The sequence below is a fragment of the Melozone crissalis genome, unplaced genomic scaffold, assembly GCF_028551555.1.
Source record: "Melozone crissalis strain CALT ecotype California unplaced genomic scaffold, PUWL_Pcris_2 ptg000004l_1, whole genome shotgun sequence".
NCBI lineage: Eukaryota > Metazoa > Chordata > Aves > Passeriformes > Passerellidae > Melozone > Melozone crissalis.
The window spans coordinates 1,884,420-1,901,888 of NW_026535782.1; the positions used below are offsets into that span (position 1 = coordinate 1,884,420).

The window sequence follows — 17,469 nt, forward strand, 5'->3', positions numbered from 1 at the left end:
TTTTTATACAAAATTCAAAATATGCAAGAAGTATGCAAGTTTTTATGCTCAAGTGTCAAAGCTGAACTTCTGAGCAGATGAAACCAGTATCCAAACATGGCTACCTGAATGGAGAGCAGCATATCATGTTCAAAAACTCAGCTGAGACAAGGACAAGAAAGATTGTGTAGCTAGAATCAAACACAGTATTTAGAGGTGGAAATTCACCACAGGTATCCTGAGCCATTCAGTCCCCCAAAGTAAACTATCACTTTAAAACAGATAAAAAGCAGCAGAACATATTAGTATTTCCTAGTAACTGATTCTTGTCAGAGTCTTGCTGGCTTTGTCAACAATGACATCAAATTAAAAGAGACAAAAATAGGTAGAAGAAGGTATTTTTAGAAAGATTCGCAAGGAACAGAATGGTCATTGCAAAAGAGTTATTCCAAAGTCACCACACAATTAATTTAACGGTGTTCACAAGCCTTTGTCCAGATGACCTCTATAAATCCGAACTCAGACAAAAACTCACATCAAGACTAATGTGTATTGGCAAGGCAGAAAAGAAACATTTTGCTAAATCCGTTTGCATGCAACCTTCAGCTCAGTCTTTTGACTTCCTTACTGTGATGTTATCTTGTCACTGAACTGCAAGGCTGAGAAGGCTTCCTCCTATGTTTATTTTAAAACTTTGTTAGGTTTAAGGAGTGGTGTTGGAAGGGGAAGATAGTTTGTTTCTCCATTCTTTAGTTTGTGGTATTGTGGAGAGCTTCTCTGTGGCTTTGTTTCAAGCATGAGCTTAGGCCTTATTTTAACAAGGTCAGCTTTGCCTCAGAAGCATATATGATTACTCTTAAGTCCACCCTGAAGGAATATCCCAGACTAGTGTAAAATTATACAGGAGTCAACGATAAAATAATAACATTTTTATGAGCATCATGATAAAACAAAAAGCCAGAATAATTTACTTCTAATTTTTGGAAGTTGCGCTCGACATTTAGAGTGGCTGTTTGCTAAACAAAAAATTATTTTAAAAATTAGTGAGGATACTAATAGTTAGCTAGAAGTAAACTGACTAGAATTAAGGTGGAAAACATGGTAAAATATAGTAGGAAACTTATTGTTTATTCAGTCAGAGAGCTTGCTAAGGTCACCTTTCTGACATGTAATTTAACTTTTAACCAGTGATTGTAAGGTCTAAGAATGCCTGCTTGTATTTGATAGGTTTATGTGGCTCCAGAGTGGTCTCATGAAGGTTTTTACCCCATCTTTTCTTTGGGTACTTCAAATGTAAAGTGAGCATACATTAGAAATGCGAGACAATGACCAAAAATACAGAGATAGGACTAGACAGCACAATTACCCCTTTCCACTCCCAATTCTTTTGCATAAAGAAACTAGAATTTGGCAAAGATCAGCCCTAGCTTTCCTTTTTTTTTTTTTTTTTCATGCTATTTAACAAATTCAAAGGAAATGCAAAAACTAGTAAGAGCTACTTAAAAGTTTTCTGTCAAAATATTGTAGTTGAACTTTCCTTCAATTCCCAGGGAGCATGCTAACATAAGTGATGATGGAAATATCCAGGAACAAGAAAAAGACACACATTTTATCACAGAACTAATTTTCTTTTTCTTGTCCCAGTATAAATCTCAAGTAAAAGCAATTAAGCCTTCCTTTTGTGAGAACAGTAGCTAAAAGCTAGAGGTTATCAATATTTTTTCAAAAGCAAGTGTGACGTCTTCCTATAATATCTGTTAGTCTAAGCTTCTTCATATACAGAGGGATCTAAAATCAAATTTTTTTGGTTAAAACTCATAGTAATCTGACACTGAGATTTATGCATCAGCAACTTAACTATTATCTGAAAATATTAATTCCATAAAGTATTGTAGACCTTTTAATGACTGTTTTATTAATAGCACTTCCCAATACCAGTGACCATCTGTGACTGCTTCACCATCTGTGATCTCAATTTCAGTTCAGAAGGGGGAAATAACAGTGGTATTACACTGATTCTACAATATAAAACATTAGCCAACTAGACCTACTGTAGATGATTAATTTGTCTTTGCTTATAAGTGCACACTGAGCAAGATAAAATTAGCTCCTTTGATTTGTTGGCACAACATGGGTTTGTGAAATAGCCACAGGAAGCTGAAAAGATTAAATTGCTTTCATTGAAATCTGAAACGTGCAAAAGTTGATGGAATTTAGATGAGGAGAATAAAAGAGCTTAAATGGCATTTGAAAAGTGGTGAATGTTTCCTTGAAGATCTGTGCCAAACAATGTGTTGATTATTACAATTTTTCAAAGCTAGGTAACAGAGGACCAGCAAAGGGAAATTGTCAACACTTCTTAAAAACTTGTACAGTTTATTGATGCCATATCAAAATAAACTGAGAAAATACTGATTTATAAACTCCTACTTAAAATTAATATTATTTATATCCTATCTGAATGAAGTAGCACTTATTTCAAAATAAATGCCATTTTTAATTAAAAGCAGTTAATCCTTGTAGAAATGCTTTCCTTTTCTGCAGAGGCAAGAGAGTTAATTTGATCAGAATTGGTTTTATTCTTCTATTAAACTGGGCTAAAATGTTTCCATATTTTGGTAATAACATGTCTGCATTCCTTAATCACTGAGCTGATTTTTCTTTTGTTTCAGTGTATGTGTGTAGATCGATCTCTTTTCCTTTGCTAAGGCAAGATTAGTAAGAAGCTTTAAGGGAGATAGGATATAATTTCAAAATCATTCAGGTCTCGCTTCTTAATCTGTATACATTGTATGGGAGCCTAAAATTTAAAACTAAAATAATTTCAAAAACATTAGTGATTTAGGATGCAAATTGAATTGCATCTAACCACTTGCATTGTCTACTTTCCTAGCTGATGAAGAGACATTGGCACCTCAAAAAAAAATTAGCTATCAGTCTGAGGTAGATAATTCTACATCAGGATGAATCACTCTTCTACCATTAACTGTGGGGAAGTCTGGAAATCAGGATGGAATTAAATTGCTATAATTTTATACTTCTTTATTTTTTTAAGTTTTAAACTGTAGCTTCCTAACTGGAACAAATTTCATTTAGGAAAGTCTTCAGTGAACTGAAGAAAGCTTATACCAGTTTTGTAAGGGACAGGAAAATCCCCTTAAAAAAACCCCAAACATATATAGCATCAGCTATGAGGCAAAAAATTACAAGATCATGTAAGAACTATCTGCCTTGTCACTAGAAATTTCTGTTTTGTTGTCTGGATTTCAGTACAAGATATAGCTTATGGGTATGCATTCAGTGTTTGGCTCAGAGTCATCTATTTGACTGTACAGATTATATATAAATTTAATTATGAATGCTTATATAAGTATATTTATAATCATAAATAATTTTTATTAAATTAAATGTCATATGAAAGGGAGGTGTGTATATATACATTTACTCCCCTCCCACACACATATGCATTGAATATGTTTATGTATAACCATGTAGAAATTTAAAAAAATAAATTAAATTACTATAGATTAAACTTTAAGAATATAAGGTAGATTTTTTAAACTTAGGCTAAACAAAGTCCTAGTGAATGTTACTCTTATTTTTGCATTAGATTGCTCATTTTTAGTAGACTGATGACCATTTGCCTTTCTATTTTCTGCTGCTTAATCACACATACAAAATTTCCTCTGTCTTAAAGAAAGCATGTGGTTAAGTTAAAAAGCCATACCCTGAAAAAAATTAAATAACTTGTGGTTAATTTCCCTTCAGGATAGTGATTCAGTCTTGTTTCTTCTATTGCAGTCAAAAGGTTCTTCAGGCTTGACTCCATCCAGCACTCAGAAGAAGGTGAAGAGGACTCTGCCCAATCCACCTCCAGAGGAAGCCACAGCAGGAACTCAGTCCCCATATGCTTCTGTGGGATCAGTTTCACGGAGAAGGATTTGTAGGACCACCACTATGGCCAGAGCCAAAATTCTTCAGGATATAGACAGGGAATTGGATCTGGTCGAACGCGAGTCAGCCAAGCTTAGGAAGAAGCAAGCAGAGCTAGATGAGGAGGAAAAAGAAATAGATGCCAAGTTGAGATACTTGGAAATGGGCATTAATAGGAGGAAAGAAGCCCTGCTAAAAGAAAGAGAAAAGAGAGAGCGTGCCTATCTCCAAGGAGTAGCCGAAGAACGTGATTATATGTCAGACAGTGAAGTTAATAATACCAGGTCAACTAGAATAGAAACTCAGCATGGCTTGGAAAGACCACGTACTGCACCCCAGACAGAATTTAACCAGTTTATGCCACCACAAACCCAGCCAGAAACACAGTTTGCCCCTGCTACAAGCCCATATGCTCAATATCAGTATTCATCTCCTGCCCTGCCAACCCAAGCACCAACTCAGTTCACACAGCAGTCCCATTACCAACAGCAACAGCCTTTGTACCACCAGCAGGTCTCACCCTATCAGACCCAGACAGCATTCCAAACAGGAGCCACCATGTCCTTTACCCCACAGGCTCAACCTCCACCATCTCAACAGCCGTCCTATCAACTCCCATCTCAGATGATGGTGATACAGCCAAAGCCAAGACAGACCACATTGTACATGGAGCCTAAGATAACAACAAACTATGATGTAATTCGCAATCAGCCTCTCATGATAGCACCAGTGTCAACTGACAATAGTTATGCAGTCTCCCAGCTGGGCAGTAAATACTCTACCTTGGACTTAAGGATAGGACTAGACGAGAGAAACAGCATAGCAAGCAGCCCTATATCAAGCATATCTGCAGATTCGTTCTATGCAGATATAGACCACCACCATACATCCCGAAATTATGTGCTGATTGATGATATAGGAGAACTTACTAAAGGAACAGGAGCTCTTGGTTCCAGTTTTAGCCTCCATGAGAAAGATCTGACCAAAACAGATCGACTTCTTCGCACAACTGAGGCCAGGAGGGCACAAGAAGTGTCAGACTTCCTGGCACCACTGCAGACTTCCTCTAGGTTACATTCCTATGTTAAAGCTGATGAAGACCCAATGGACGACCCTTATGAGCTCAAACTTCTGAAACACCAGATAAAACAAGAGTTCCGTAGAGGTGCAGAAAGTCTTGATCATCTAGCTGGTCTATCACAGTATTACCATGGAGAGGGCAGCTACAGGCATTTTCCAAAATCTGAGAAATACAGCATAGGCAGGCTTACTCTTGAGAAGCAGGCTGCTAAGCAGCTCCCAGCAGCCCTCCTTTACCAGAAACAGTCAAAACACAAGAAAGCCTTGATAGACCCCAAACTTACAAAGTTTTCACCTATCCAAGAAAGCAGAGACCTTGAGCCTGACTATTCAAGCTATATGACTTCTAGCACTTCAACACTTGGGGGAATCACTACTAGGGCAAGGCTTCTTCAGGATGATATCACTTATGGCCTTAGAAAAAACATCAGTGACCAACAGAAGTACATGGGGCCACCACTGACGTCATCCATTGGAGCAGGCCTTGGGACTGCACTAGGTCCAACAATGAGATCTGCACTACAAGATGAAGCAGACAAGTCCTATAGCAGTGGTAGTAGATCTAGGCCCTCATCTAGGCCCTCCTCCGTGTATGGGCTCGATCTGTCATTGAAAAGGGATTCTTCCAGTTCTTCTTTAAGACTGAAAGCCCAAGAAGCTGAATCTTTAGATGTTTCCTTTAGCCATGCAGCACCTTCTGGAAGAACTAAACCCACCAGTCTGCCTATTAGCCAAAGCAGGGGAAGGATCCCAATAGTAGCACAGAACTCAGAGGAGGAGAGCCCACTAAGTCCTGTTGGACAGCCAATGGGAATGGCAAGAGCTGCAGCTGGACCCTTGCCACCAATATCTGCAGATACCAGGGACCAGTTTGGATCGAGCCATTCATTACCTGAGGTCCAGCAGCACATGAGGGAGGAGTCACGGACTCGAGGCTATGATCGAGATATAGCCTTCATCATGGATGACTTCCAGCATGCCATGTCAGACAGTGAAGGTAAATTAGGCCTCAGACTGGTATCTTACTATCACAACGCAAATCCTCATTTCTATGCATGTGTCTGATTTTTGTTACACTTCAAAGACTTGTTCTTTTTCTGTTCCTTGGTGCATCTTCTGTGTATCTACATTTTTGGGGGGTTGATTTGTTTTGTTGTATTTGATATTTTTTATTTTACCCTAACAGTTTCTGAATGGTGTTAAGCTACTATTGCATGCTACTATATTGTTGTTGATTTGCTTTCCTTTTTGTTTGCTTGTGCATTTTCCTTTTCACTTGTTTATGTCTACCTTTCAATGATACTGTGTAGAACATTCCATGTACAATAGAGACTCTGCCATCAGTCTTTATGTGCAGCTCTCTCCAGTGACTGTGAATCATTGAACTTATTTGCAATGGTTTTTGTTGGGATTTGGAAATAATCTCCCAAATCTCTAAAAAACTCCAGTAATTTTATGTGCATGAAATTTCATGATAGAACACAAAAAAATGATAATTCCATCTCCCGATGCACCAATTTAGATCTGTGTTTATATAGAAATAGTCTGTTCATTAAGTACATATTATATGTTAGAACCATATAGAGCTTAACGTGATAGCAAAATAACATTCTACATATGGTTTGTTGAAAGCATCCTGTCATGTGGACTTCTGTGCATTCATAATTGTGATTATGTAAGATAATTTGTCTTTGAATGGTGCAAGACAATCTCATACTTCAATAAAGGACATAAAGTATTTTACTTCTGTTGATGGGTTATGCAGCGTAGCTGGTTTTATATGCACCCCATACACGTCTGCCAAATAAGCACAAGAGTTTATCTCACTTAAGTTCATGAAAGGAACCTTTCTGATGTATTATAAATAGTGCAATTAAAAATGCTGCTTCTGAATAAGTACAGCAAAATGTTAAAGCTGATGTTGAGTTAATAATTGCAAATTATGTATCAGTTTTGTTTGAGTCAGTTCAGAATTAATATATTCTAAATTGTTTAAAAATCATAAAGACAGTTTGAAGGCAAATGAAATGAATATGTTCAAAATTGTATGCACTCCATTAACTTTTTCTTATGTGTATTTACTGCACAATAAAAGAGACTTTGCATGCGCTCTATTGTCTGTAAATGGCAATGATTGTCTCAAAAGACATATTTGCATGATTATGAAGTAGTATGGTTTATTTTTCACATTTCTACTAACCTCCGTTCATTATTGCATTATTGATTTTTTACACATACTAAATCTTTCATAAGCATTAGAAAAAATTATCTTTTTGCCTTTCTCATACTTCATACTAAGGACTTTGTTGTAAGCTTTGTAAGCTTTTATTTATATTTCTTAGATATTTAAAACGCCCTCATGAACTCTGTGTTTCAGGAGAGACTCAGGGTCATCAGCTTTTTTGATATTTATTAGAAGTTTAACTGTTTTTATTGTCCTTCCATTCTTAGCACACAGAGTCCTATACTTAAATCTGAAAGCAGTTGAGAGGAACTCCCTGAGTTGAAACTCATATCATTCTTCCTAAATAAGCAGATGCTATCTTTTCTCCTCTCAGCTTGTGACTTTTACAGGTCATTCTAGAGTCACATTGTGAAAGATACAGGACTTTTCCTCCTGAAAACTGAGGATAACCAACCCAGACCAAAAAGATCCATTTGGTGCCATTCTATCACGTATGAACAGGTCATAGGGAATTACATATCTGTCCTACAGTGCATTATAGTTCTCATATATATTTGTACAAGACACATGAATACTTCAAATTGAACATGTTTCATGCTTAAATCAGTCTCTGATTAGTTAGACCCTTCTGGTGTATTCTAATTCCATTCACATATACTGCATTAGATTGATATGTTACTCAGGGCTTCCCCTTCCAGCAGTCTTTTTCTAATTTCTATCAAATTTTATCTTCACAAATGGCCCATTTCTTGGGAAACCAAAACACTTCATCACATTATTTTCAAATATGCAGTCTAACCGCAAGTAACCTGTATTGAAAATTATTAATGTAATTTGGATATAAAATAAAAAGCGTTCAAAAGAAGCAATTACATTTCTACAGAAACTCATGGCCTTCTTTTTTAGGGACTGCACTCTTCTCTGTAGTGATCTGATGCTCAGACAGTGGACAGCTAGTCTGGCATGTTTCGTCCAGCCTTTTAGCACAATTTGCTTTGCAGCTTCTCTTTATTTTAAGCAACCGCTGCGTGGTCTTGATGACATTTCATTTAAAAAAATTAGTCTTAAGCACTGTCTTAAGAAAAATCTTCTTGTGCTATAACTTGATTTATCATCTTAAAAGACATTTAAAAATTAATTTAAGCTAAAATGTTAAATTTGAATTGTTTTTCTTTTGTTCAAATTCAGAGAAATTTGCGACTTTCTGTTCATTTTTTATAGGTGACATCCCATAACAAATACGAGAAGAGAATGCAAATAGGACTTTGAGTCCAAACCTTCTGTTTTTCACTAAGTACATACTGTAATAAATCTTAAAACCATGCTTCAGGACATAAGTAATGCTTGCACTGGGATTCCAAACTTCAAACAGGTGAAAAAAGTAGCCTTAGTGTCAAAAGAGCACAACGTCCAGAGGTGTCCATTGAAAATAAACAGCATTTTGAGATCTTGAAACACTGGGATTTTCTCAGGGTTCCCAGTACCATGAAAACTCTGATCCAGCAAACAGATCTCTGTCAACCACAGAGCTGCCACTTTCCACACATTTTTAGTTATGCTGAAGATCATAATTTTCAAGAAGGCTGAAGCTAGTACTCAATTTTATGACTATAAATAGCCCTTGCTGTTCAGAAGGTGTAAAATGTACCTTTTCTCACCTCAAGTATATTTTTTCTTTTATATGCTAATTTGGAAATTTTTCAGCAGAGTTTAGAAGTTTAAAATTGAGATATCAAGACATCAAGATATCAACACAGTTGATTCCTTTTAAATTTTTATCTGTGGGATTTAGAGTGATCACTTACTTCTCTGATTGAGTTTCTTGGATCTCACGGCCTGAAGTTCAATCTCACCTGGTTAATCTGCTTGGGTGGAACCACCTGGCTGCATTCTGTTAGCCTTAGAATAAAAGGATGACTTCTCTAAAACTGTCAGTGGTTCATCTTGGCTGTTGTCAGGTTTCCAGCTGTGACAAATCCCAGCTGTGCAAGCCAAAACCAATGGGGTGTGTGTGGACATGTGAGTGTGGGGGGTGTGTGTGTCTGTATAAATAAATATTTATAACTTCCTAAATTTCAATAAAATACATTCATCACAGTTTCATAAAAAGAAAAAAAAAATAGGCTGGTCTGAACTGCAGTATGGAACTTTAAATTTTTAAGAGTAATAATCCAGGAAATGTTAACTGAGGCAGGAGGAAAAACAAAGTCATTCTTTCATCTGCTCAGATGATGACACAGATTGTGATAGCCAGCATTAGCATCTGGGGTCAGGAATATGTATTAGGTTCTTCATGCAAGCTTCAGAAAGTTCTGTCAGGATGAGTTATGGATAAGCCTGCTTTGTGCAGGTACTGATCAACTGTCATAAATGTGGGAAGCATGACATTTTTGTATGCTAGATCATAACTGGTTGCTATCAATTGGTTTATTGATAGCAGATAATAACTAATTAGTAGTGAGATAAGCATCAACCTCTAATAATGTTTCTGGTAATTCATATGTTCTTATCGAAATAATATTAAATAAACCATTTCAAGTAAGATTAAGTTTGTGCACAATCATGAAGGAAGAGACTGTATAATATCAATCATAACATGAATCAAGATTAAAAAAAATTTTTGAAGGCTTCTTAAATTATATAGAATGTTGGTTTTACCACATACAATGTATTCTTTTCAAAAAAATCATGTATATATATTATTCCTCTTTTGGAAAACTTTAAGAAAATAGTAATAAAAACCGCAACTTCCTTTTTCCCCATAACATTTTTTTTGAAATTATTTCTTAAACCAAATAGATAATGTTTATTTTCACAACTAAATAGGAAAGATTATTAACACTACCATTTTTCCTTTTAATTATTTTCTGTGTCATGTTCATTCACTCTTATTATAGCAAAAACTGGTTTTATTTAAGTTTTGCAATTCCTTGTGGTTTTGCTGAAACAAATATTCTCTTCCTTTGATTTCCAAATTTATTTTGCTTAATAATGCGTAAAATTCAAACTTTCCTTATATTCTACTTTGAATTACCTGGTTTACACTGATTGGCAACATAGAAGAAAACAGGACATGATTCTGATCCCAAAGGAGTGACAGCTATGTCCCAATAGTCAGTAAGCATAAATATATCCATTTGCAAAACTGATTTCAGTGAAATGATGTTATTTGATCCCCAAAAGATGCCTAATACGACATTTACTGTTGCAAAGGGTAATATTAGTCTTGTAGAATTTTTGCAGAAAGAACATTAAAAATCCATACATAAAGGTTTGTACTGTAAAATCGGGGGATGGAATTAAAAATGAGAACACCTGTAATATTTCTGCTTAGAATTTCAGTTACATAGATTGGTTTCCTATTTTCTATGATTTTGTTTGATATCAATTTCATAAAGAGGTTGTAATTTTCTTATATGTAGTTCCAGATTATTTCCAAAATATTTTGAACAGTACTCAGTTCAGAAATTTGGGAATTAGTGGAGTCTGCAATTTGAGGATTGATTATGATTTGGATTTGGATTTTCTGAGTTTGGGGTTTCTTCTCAGTCTGCTGCAAAATACTTAATATGACTAAATTTTTCTCAACAAACATTTTAGAGCTCTGTGAAATCTGCTGTGTATTTCTTAGCTGCCAGAAGGAGGGAGTGGCTATAGCACTTGGTAGATATCTCCTGCATTTAATACCCATGGTTCTGACATAAGCAGAATCTTCTCCCTTTGCTGTCTCACAGCTAAATAACGCTCAAGTTCAATGTCTCAAGTCTCACCTCTAACTTTGCTTTAGCTGCATGGCCAATTAGTAACCACTCTGCATGTTTGCTATGCACAATGCCCATTCTTGCCCTTTACCCAGCACTGGACCAGAGCATTTGACCTGTCCTTGGTTTTCAAAGCCTACCATCTCCGCCGGGAAGAAACAGATTGGTTTGACAAGCCCAGAGAGCCTCGTCTGGAGAACGGACACATCCTTGACAGAAGGCTGCCAGAGAAGCTGCCACACTCTCGACCACTAAGTCAACACCAAGATCAAGTAAGCTGTCAAATAAGATGTGCCTCTAGTTTTATAAATTATTGGCAATTTAATCATACTGTCCAACAGCTCCCATAGGAACTGCAGGATTACTCAAAATCCAGCTGCATTCAGCTGAAGTGCTGTTGAACCTGTATTCATCATCAACATTTGATGGTGAAATTCGATTAACTTTCCTCTACAATTCAGTATTAATTTTTCAGGTTGTCTTTTGACTTCTGAAATATAACTGAAAATATCTGTACCTTAAGTATTCCTATTGGTGAAAAAAATAGAAAAAAAAAAAAACAATTAGTCTAATTTTCCCTTACCAGCTTTATTTCATCCAAATTCAAGTCCCTTCTTTTAGTAGTTTTAGGAATTCTTTTAGAAAGAATTCCTTTATCCTTTTGACATTTTTTCCACTTTCAATTGGTAAGTATAATCCCAAAATTCTGTGATTAATTATTGAATAAATCAGCTAGACTCTATCAATCGAATACTTAGAATATTTCATTTATTAGAGAGAGAAAGAAAAATTCCATAGTCTGCTTTTTCAAGCTTGCCAGTTTTAAAATCTAGTTTATCTTAGGGTACCATTCTATTTCCACTTTTTATTAACAAAGTTTATGTATTTCAAATCTCTAAGGTCTTCTGTTGCTTTAGTTGTCATTTTTACTGGTTGATTTAGATTATATCCTGACAAATTCTTATGTTTTGATTTATTTTACATTTTTACATGAGATCCAATTAAATCAGTGAGTGCATTTCCTCAAGACAAGAGGAAATAACCTCCAGTTGCACCAGGGGAGGTTTATATTAGATATTAGGAAAAATATCTTAATGGAAAGGATGGTCAAGAATTGAAACAGGCTGCCCAGAGAAATGGTGGAGACATCACCCCTGGAAGAGTTCAAGAAACATGGATGTGGCACTTGAGGAGCATGGTTTGTGGTGAGCATGGTGGTGGTACTGGGTTGACAGTTGGACTTGATCACTTTAGACATCTTTTCCAAGATATTTACAATCCTGTGATTCTGAGAGAAGGTGTTGCATGGCCCCTTTGTGATACTTAACAGCTTAAATTGCTCAGCTAATTTGTCATATAACATACAACACAGGAATGACTCTGTCATGCAGCCTTTAAAAGTTTTATGCTGGTGAGCATTTTCACTGACATTTGACAATCAAATGTAGGCTTTATGAAGCAACAGTGTAGATTTCATAAAGTAAGTGTTAAAATGTCTTACAATACAAGCTTTCATTTATTTTTCCCTCCTTTTCTATCCCTGGCATATATTGAGATTTACACGCCCTAGGTTGTACTGAGCCTACTCATTTCTTGTTGAGAAAAACGGCTTTACATGATATAATTCTTACAGCAATCCATTCAAATAGATCTATGATTCTATGAATCAACTTAATTGCATAATAAAGGATGTTTTTGAGTCTTAACATCTCCTAATATCACTGTCAATATTTAAAAAAAACTGTCTCTCTGAGCACTTTAATCCTCATGAGAAGGATTAATTATTCCAAAAATACATAACTGTATTTTAACACTACAGCTTTCTGAAGTAAAATTGAAAATTTTCCCTGAAAATCAGGTTTGTCTAAAAGAATTACTGCCAACCCTGGGCTCTGTGATCAGGAGGTGGTTAGTAAGATATATTTAACATTTAGAGCTCCAGAGCTTTTGTCCTGGGAAATGGTTCCTAAGCAAGGTCTTAGTAACAGAGATCTGATAACTGGGGTTTTTTTTCCTCAAATAAATAGCACTACACTAGAACTGATTGAAAAAATTTGTTCAAAAATTTCAGCAGGAAGGTTGAAAGGCCTAGGAGTTCTTGTTTTCCTGGATATTTCCAGGAAGAAAATAGTTTGGTTTTTTTTCACCCTCAAGCTGTTGCGATATCCACATGCTTATATGGAAATAGAGATACAGCATCAAAATCTTGCCAAAGGCATTTTTTTAAGGTTTTATGAAGTATGCGATGTAAATTGGAGAGTGAACATGTTCTAAATAATTCTATCTGATGCCATGTAAAGCCTCAGCAAAAGAGAAGTGAGGTGTGAGGAGAAGTTTTACAACAGTTCCTTCTTCTTCTCTTTCCATCCAGGTTAGCTACTGTCAGGCACACATCAGTACAAAATAGTGTCAATGACTCTGCAGAAGGGAGAAATGCCAGGTCTCACCAACTCCGCATCATCTACCTAGTCAAAATGTTACTCAGAGCTTGTGTACATTAAGAGTCTTCTGGGAACATTTGTTTAAGATAACTTAAAAATATTTTCAGACACATACAGAAATTGAATTGCTTTGTGACAAGATAAAAAGGGCCAGAGATATTTTAAATAAGTTTCATTAGCTCCATGATGAGCTGTGAAATATTTAGCAATAGAAGAAAGTAAATCAATGTTAACATCTCTATTTTTTAGTATTAGTATTATATTTTAAAGCAATGAAGACAAATAAACCATATCAGGGCAGTGAGAGTGATGAGGCAAATTAATCACTCCTAAGGGCTTTTTCAAGCCCTGTGTACAATGAAAGTGTTACTGAGTTCATTGTGCCATGCTGTCTCCTGTATCCACACCTCAGTACTGCACAGGAACCTGTAGAGCCCAAGTATGATATACTCAAAATGTACAAAAATGGCAAGTCATTCTCCATCCAGAACCATCTGAACATATCCACCTTCACCCAGAGCTTCCTTTGCTGCCAATGATTTCCTGAAATTGGTTAGGAGGGAAGTTTCCTGGTCAGCGCAGGAACTAAGCCATTACAATGCCCTTAATATCCTTTACTGACCACAAACCAGCCACAGAAAGAATAATTTGCATCAATAGCACTAATCTGCTTGTAATCAGTGTTTCCAAATACACTTGTTGGCTCTAAATTTGGTATTTTGATGATCTTCTGTGTTAAAAAATGAAAATATTTTAATGACCACTGCAATACATGTATTCTAGAAAATTTTGATTCCCCCATGTGAAGTGTCAATTTTCTTAATAGATGAAATCAGAACTGCTTGATTACATCCCACAGAGTCTGTACAACTGAAGGTAATAAATAAATAAAGCACAACCCTGAGCTTTTGAAGCAGGAATGCAGTGGAGTGACAACACTGAGCCTCCAGGTTTCCATGGATTTCTTATAACCCAGTAGATTAGACTCACATACTTATTATAAATATTAAAATGTATTTGTTTCTATAGCAACTTCTGTGGTGCTATTTAGTATTCTGAAATCATGTTAAATTGCAGTTCAGTTGAATATCTTAATAGCCATTTCCCAATCTATTGACTGTGGACTGCTTCCCTGAGGAGGATAAAACCTTATCAATACATAATCTATTGTAGAATTCCCACTGATCTCTGCTGACCCCAACAGTTTGCTGTCACTTCCAGTTCACCAGAAACTTCTTTAAGCCTCCTGACATGAAGAGGCTTTTTTTCTTATTATTTTTTGTGAAAATTATTTGCATGTCCTGAACTAAACTGGCTGTTAGAAACAGTTTGGGAAAGAACAGTAGGAGAAATGTCAGGGCAGTAAAAGTTCATGGCAAGGGCATGGACAATGAGAGGATATTCAGAGGATATAAGTAGTTTTTCAGTGAGGGATTTTAAATATTTCCAGTCATCAGAGGTGGGTCCTTTTAAGCCCTAAATTAATAATAAAATCATAAATTCATCATAATAGCAGTATGTTGCCATCAGTTCACTTAGGCAGCAGTTTTCTAATCACAAAAAGAAGACAAGGCATGAAATCTTTTGAATTCAATCCCCTACTTCTAAACACCATAAAAAATATATGCTTTTCTCTTCATTCATGAGCTATTACCATTTTCTTGAAATTTAAGTCAAGCCTTTTTAGGGGCACTTGGAAAATTAGAAATTACAAAAAAAAAAAATGCATCAAAAGGGAAGTAGTGGGGCTAAAATGAGAAAATACCATTTGTGACAGAGATTCAGAAGGCTACCTGCAAACTTTTATTCCACATTTTACTTAGTTTTGATTGTTTTCCAACTAGTGTGGAGAATTTATTTTAAATTGTAGTAAACTGTTTTCTGTTAGAGACTTGGTTTCGGTGGGGGGGACATTTTGTGGTTGAGATTCTCTGGAAATATGATGAGAAACTGGAAATTTCCAACTTTAGTGTAATTGATCAAATATTTAAAGAGTGGATCTAATATCTAATATTAAATATTTAATATTTCATATCTAAAGAGTGGATTGTTAGCCACTCCCTTACTGTAATTCACAAAGGAATTTATCTGACAGTGCCTCATTTCTTAGTCACTCAGAAATGTTTTGATCTCTGCATGCCAGAATTGCTTCTGGAGCAAAGGCCAGTGTTGAATTTACCTAATTGCAGAAGAAAATGCAACTCACTTTGCAATTTATTAATGAGAAGGAACTTATTTGTTAAGTTTTTATTCAGTGTGGGTTTTGGAAATTATCTCCATCACTGGAGATCTATCAGCAGAAAGAACTTTCCACCTTGAGGATTTTGAGGCAACTCAACATTTGTGCTCTGCACAGAGGAAATTTAGATGTTCAAAGCGGCAGAATTACCACAGCTGGAGAAATTCTTGGTACCAGCTTGCACAGGCCTCGTGTGCTCATACAAGTACATGTGATATTCAGAAATAAGGATGGATACTGCCTAACCCAGCACCTTGAGCATGCACCATCTTCTTCCTGGATACCCACCTGAGGTAAATTTTCCCTTGAAAAATGGGATTTCCCAGAGGACAATAACCAACTGTGGCTCCTGAGAGTCACCTTATCAGGCCCTGTCTAACACCAGAAGAGGAGATGCAGCAACATTTAAAACCAGGAATGATTTTGGTGATCCAATCCAAAGCAGTTGATACATTATAGGTGTGGCTATGGCCTGGAAAATAAAAATACATTTCATTAATTTTATTTTTTAAACTTAAATACAGCACTGGGTAATTTTTTTTTCTTCTTGATTATCCTCTTTAACTTATAATATTCCCTTTTATGAGGCTTCCATAGTGTTTGTTTATCAGACAAAACACTTAAAGACAACGGGAAATGAAAAGCATTTTTTAACTCATCTTCTATTAGAAGCCCTCAGCACAATTATTTCCCATTCATTCCATTTTTGGAGGGCCTTTCAGCTGACTAATAACATGAAACACATGACCAGAGCTTACATTTCCTGAGGAAGAGGATGATATGCCAGTGCTAAACTACAAATCAAGTGTACTGGGTGCTCCCAAAGAGGTGAGGAAGGATGACAGGGACAGCTGGCAGAAATCTCTGGGGTTTGTAGCAGATATGTAGGGTCAAGTCAACTTTTGCCCTGTGCCCTAAATCTGGGCTTGGGGACTTGTTCTCCACTCCTGCAGCTGTGCAGTTGAAGGATGGCCCCTCTGCACCAGTTTGGATTTCCACTGCCACAGTTGGCTGATTTCAGTGGGGTCCCTCTGCCTTCCCTGGGGAAACTGAGGGAAGAGTCAGCTTGAAGGGATTCCTGGCGTATATTCAGGTGAAGGGAAACCAACTTCAGTGGAAGTAAGAAGATGTGAACAATTGGAAACACAAAATAATTTGTACTCTACAGTTTTTGAAATATTCTAGTAAATTTTCAGATAAATTTCAGAATGTGTGTAAATTTCAGATAAATGTGCTCACTGATGAATAAAGCAAAACATCAAGAACAATGTAATTGCTGTTGGTATTATCTATTTACAGCAACCTCTGTTTTTTCCTATTTGTTCTGCCACTTCCAGAAATGTTCTGGTCTGAAGGTAAAAGCCTAATGACATGTTCCATTTAAGTACTGATACCTACCAACAATAAAAAATAATATACTACCCTGGATGCTAATAAAATTTAATGCTTTTATTCAGACCTATATAAATCACAAAGATTTACTCTTCTCATAAAGTTCTGGAAGTAATGAGGAAGTAATAGGCTAAAGAAGGAGACAGTCTATATTTTCTGATGTATTTGTTAGCAGTCATGTACAATATGGCATTGAATATTCTTGGATTGTTATTTATTAAAAAAATTAATAAGATAGGGCAAGTAAAATAATATGAATTGAAGTTTAAGGGCTGCAGCATTCCTCAGTTAAATTGAATTACTCCCACAAAAATGGATCCCAGCCAAGGATCTATTCAAATGTATTCAAACATTTTTAAACTGCAATATTTCATTTTTTAAAATTCAAAATAAAATTAGATGCATTCTTCCAGATTTTTTGCAATTTTATGTAAGCTATCTGTGAAAAATGAATCACTT

The 17,469-nt window shown here is 35.9% G+C and overlaps 1 protein-coding gene across 5 annotated transcripts in view; it reads left to right on the forward strand.

The window, feature by feature from the left end:
• PCLO (piccolo presynaptic cytomatrix protein) overlaps positions 1-17,469 on the forward strand; it is a 319,301-nt gene that overhangs the window by 178,076 nt on the left and 123,756 nt on the right. For all 5 annotated transcript variants that reach the window (XM_054272240.1, XM_054272259.1, XM_054272249.1 and 2 more), the window contains exons 7-8: positions 3,781-5,989; positions 11,074-11,210. In XM_054272240.1, coding sequence (XP_054128215.1) covers positions 3,781-5,989; positions 11,074-11,210 — 2,346 coding nt within the window. The remainder of the gene's footprint in view (positions 1-3,780; positions 5,990-11,073; positions 11,211-17,469) is intronic.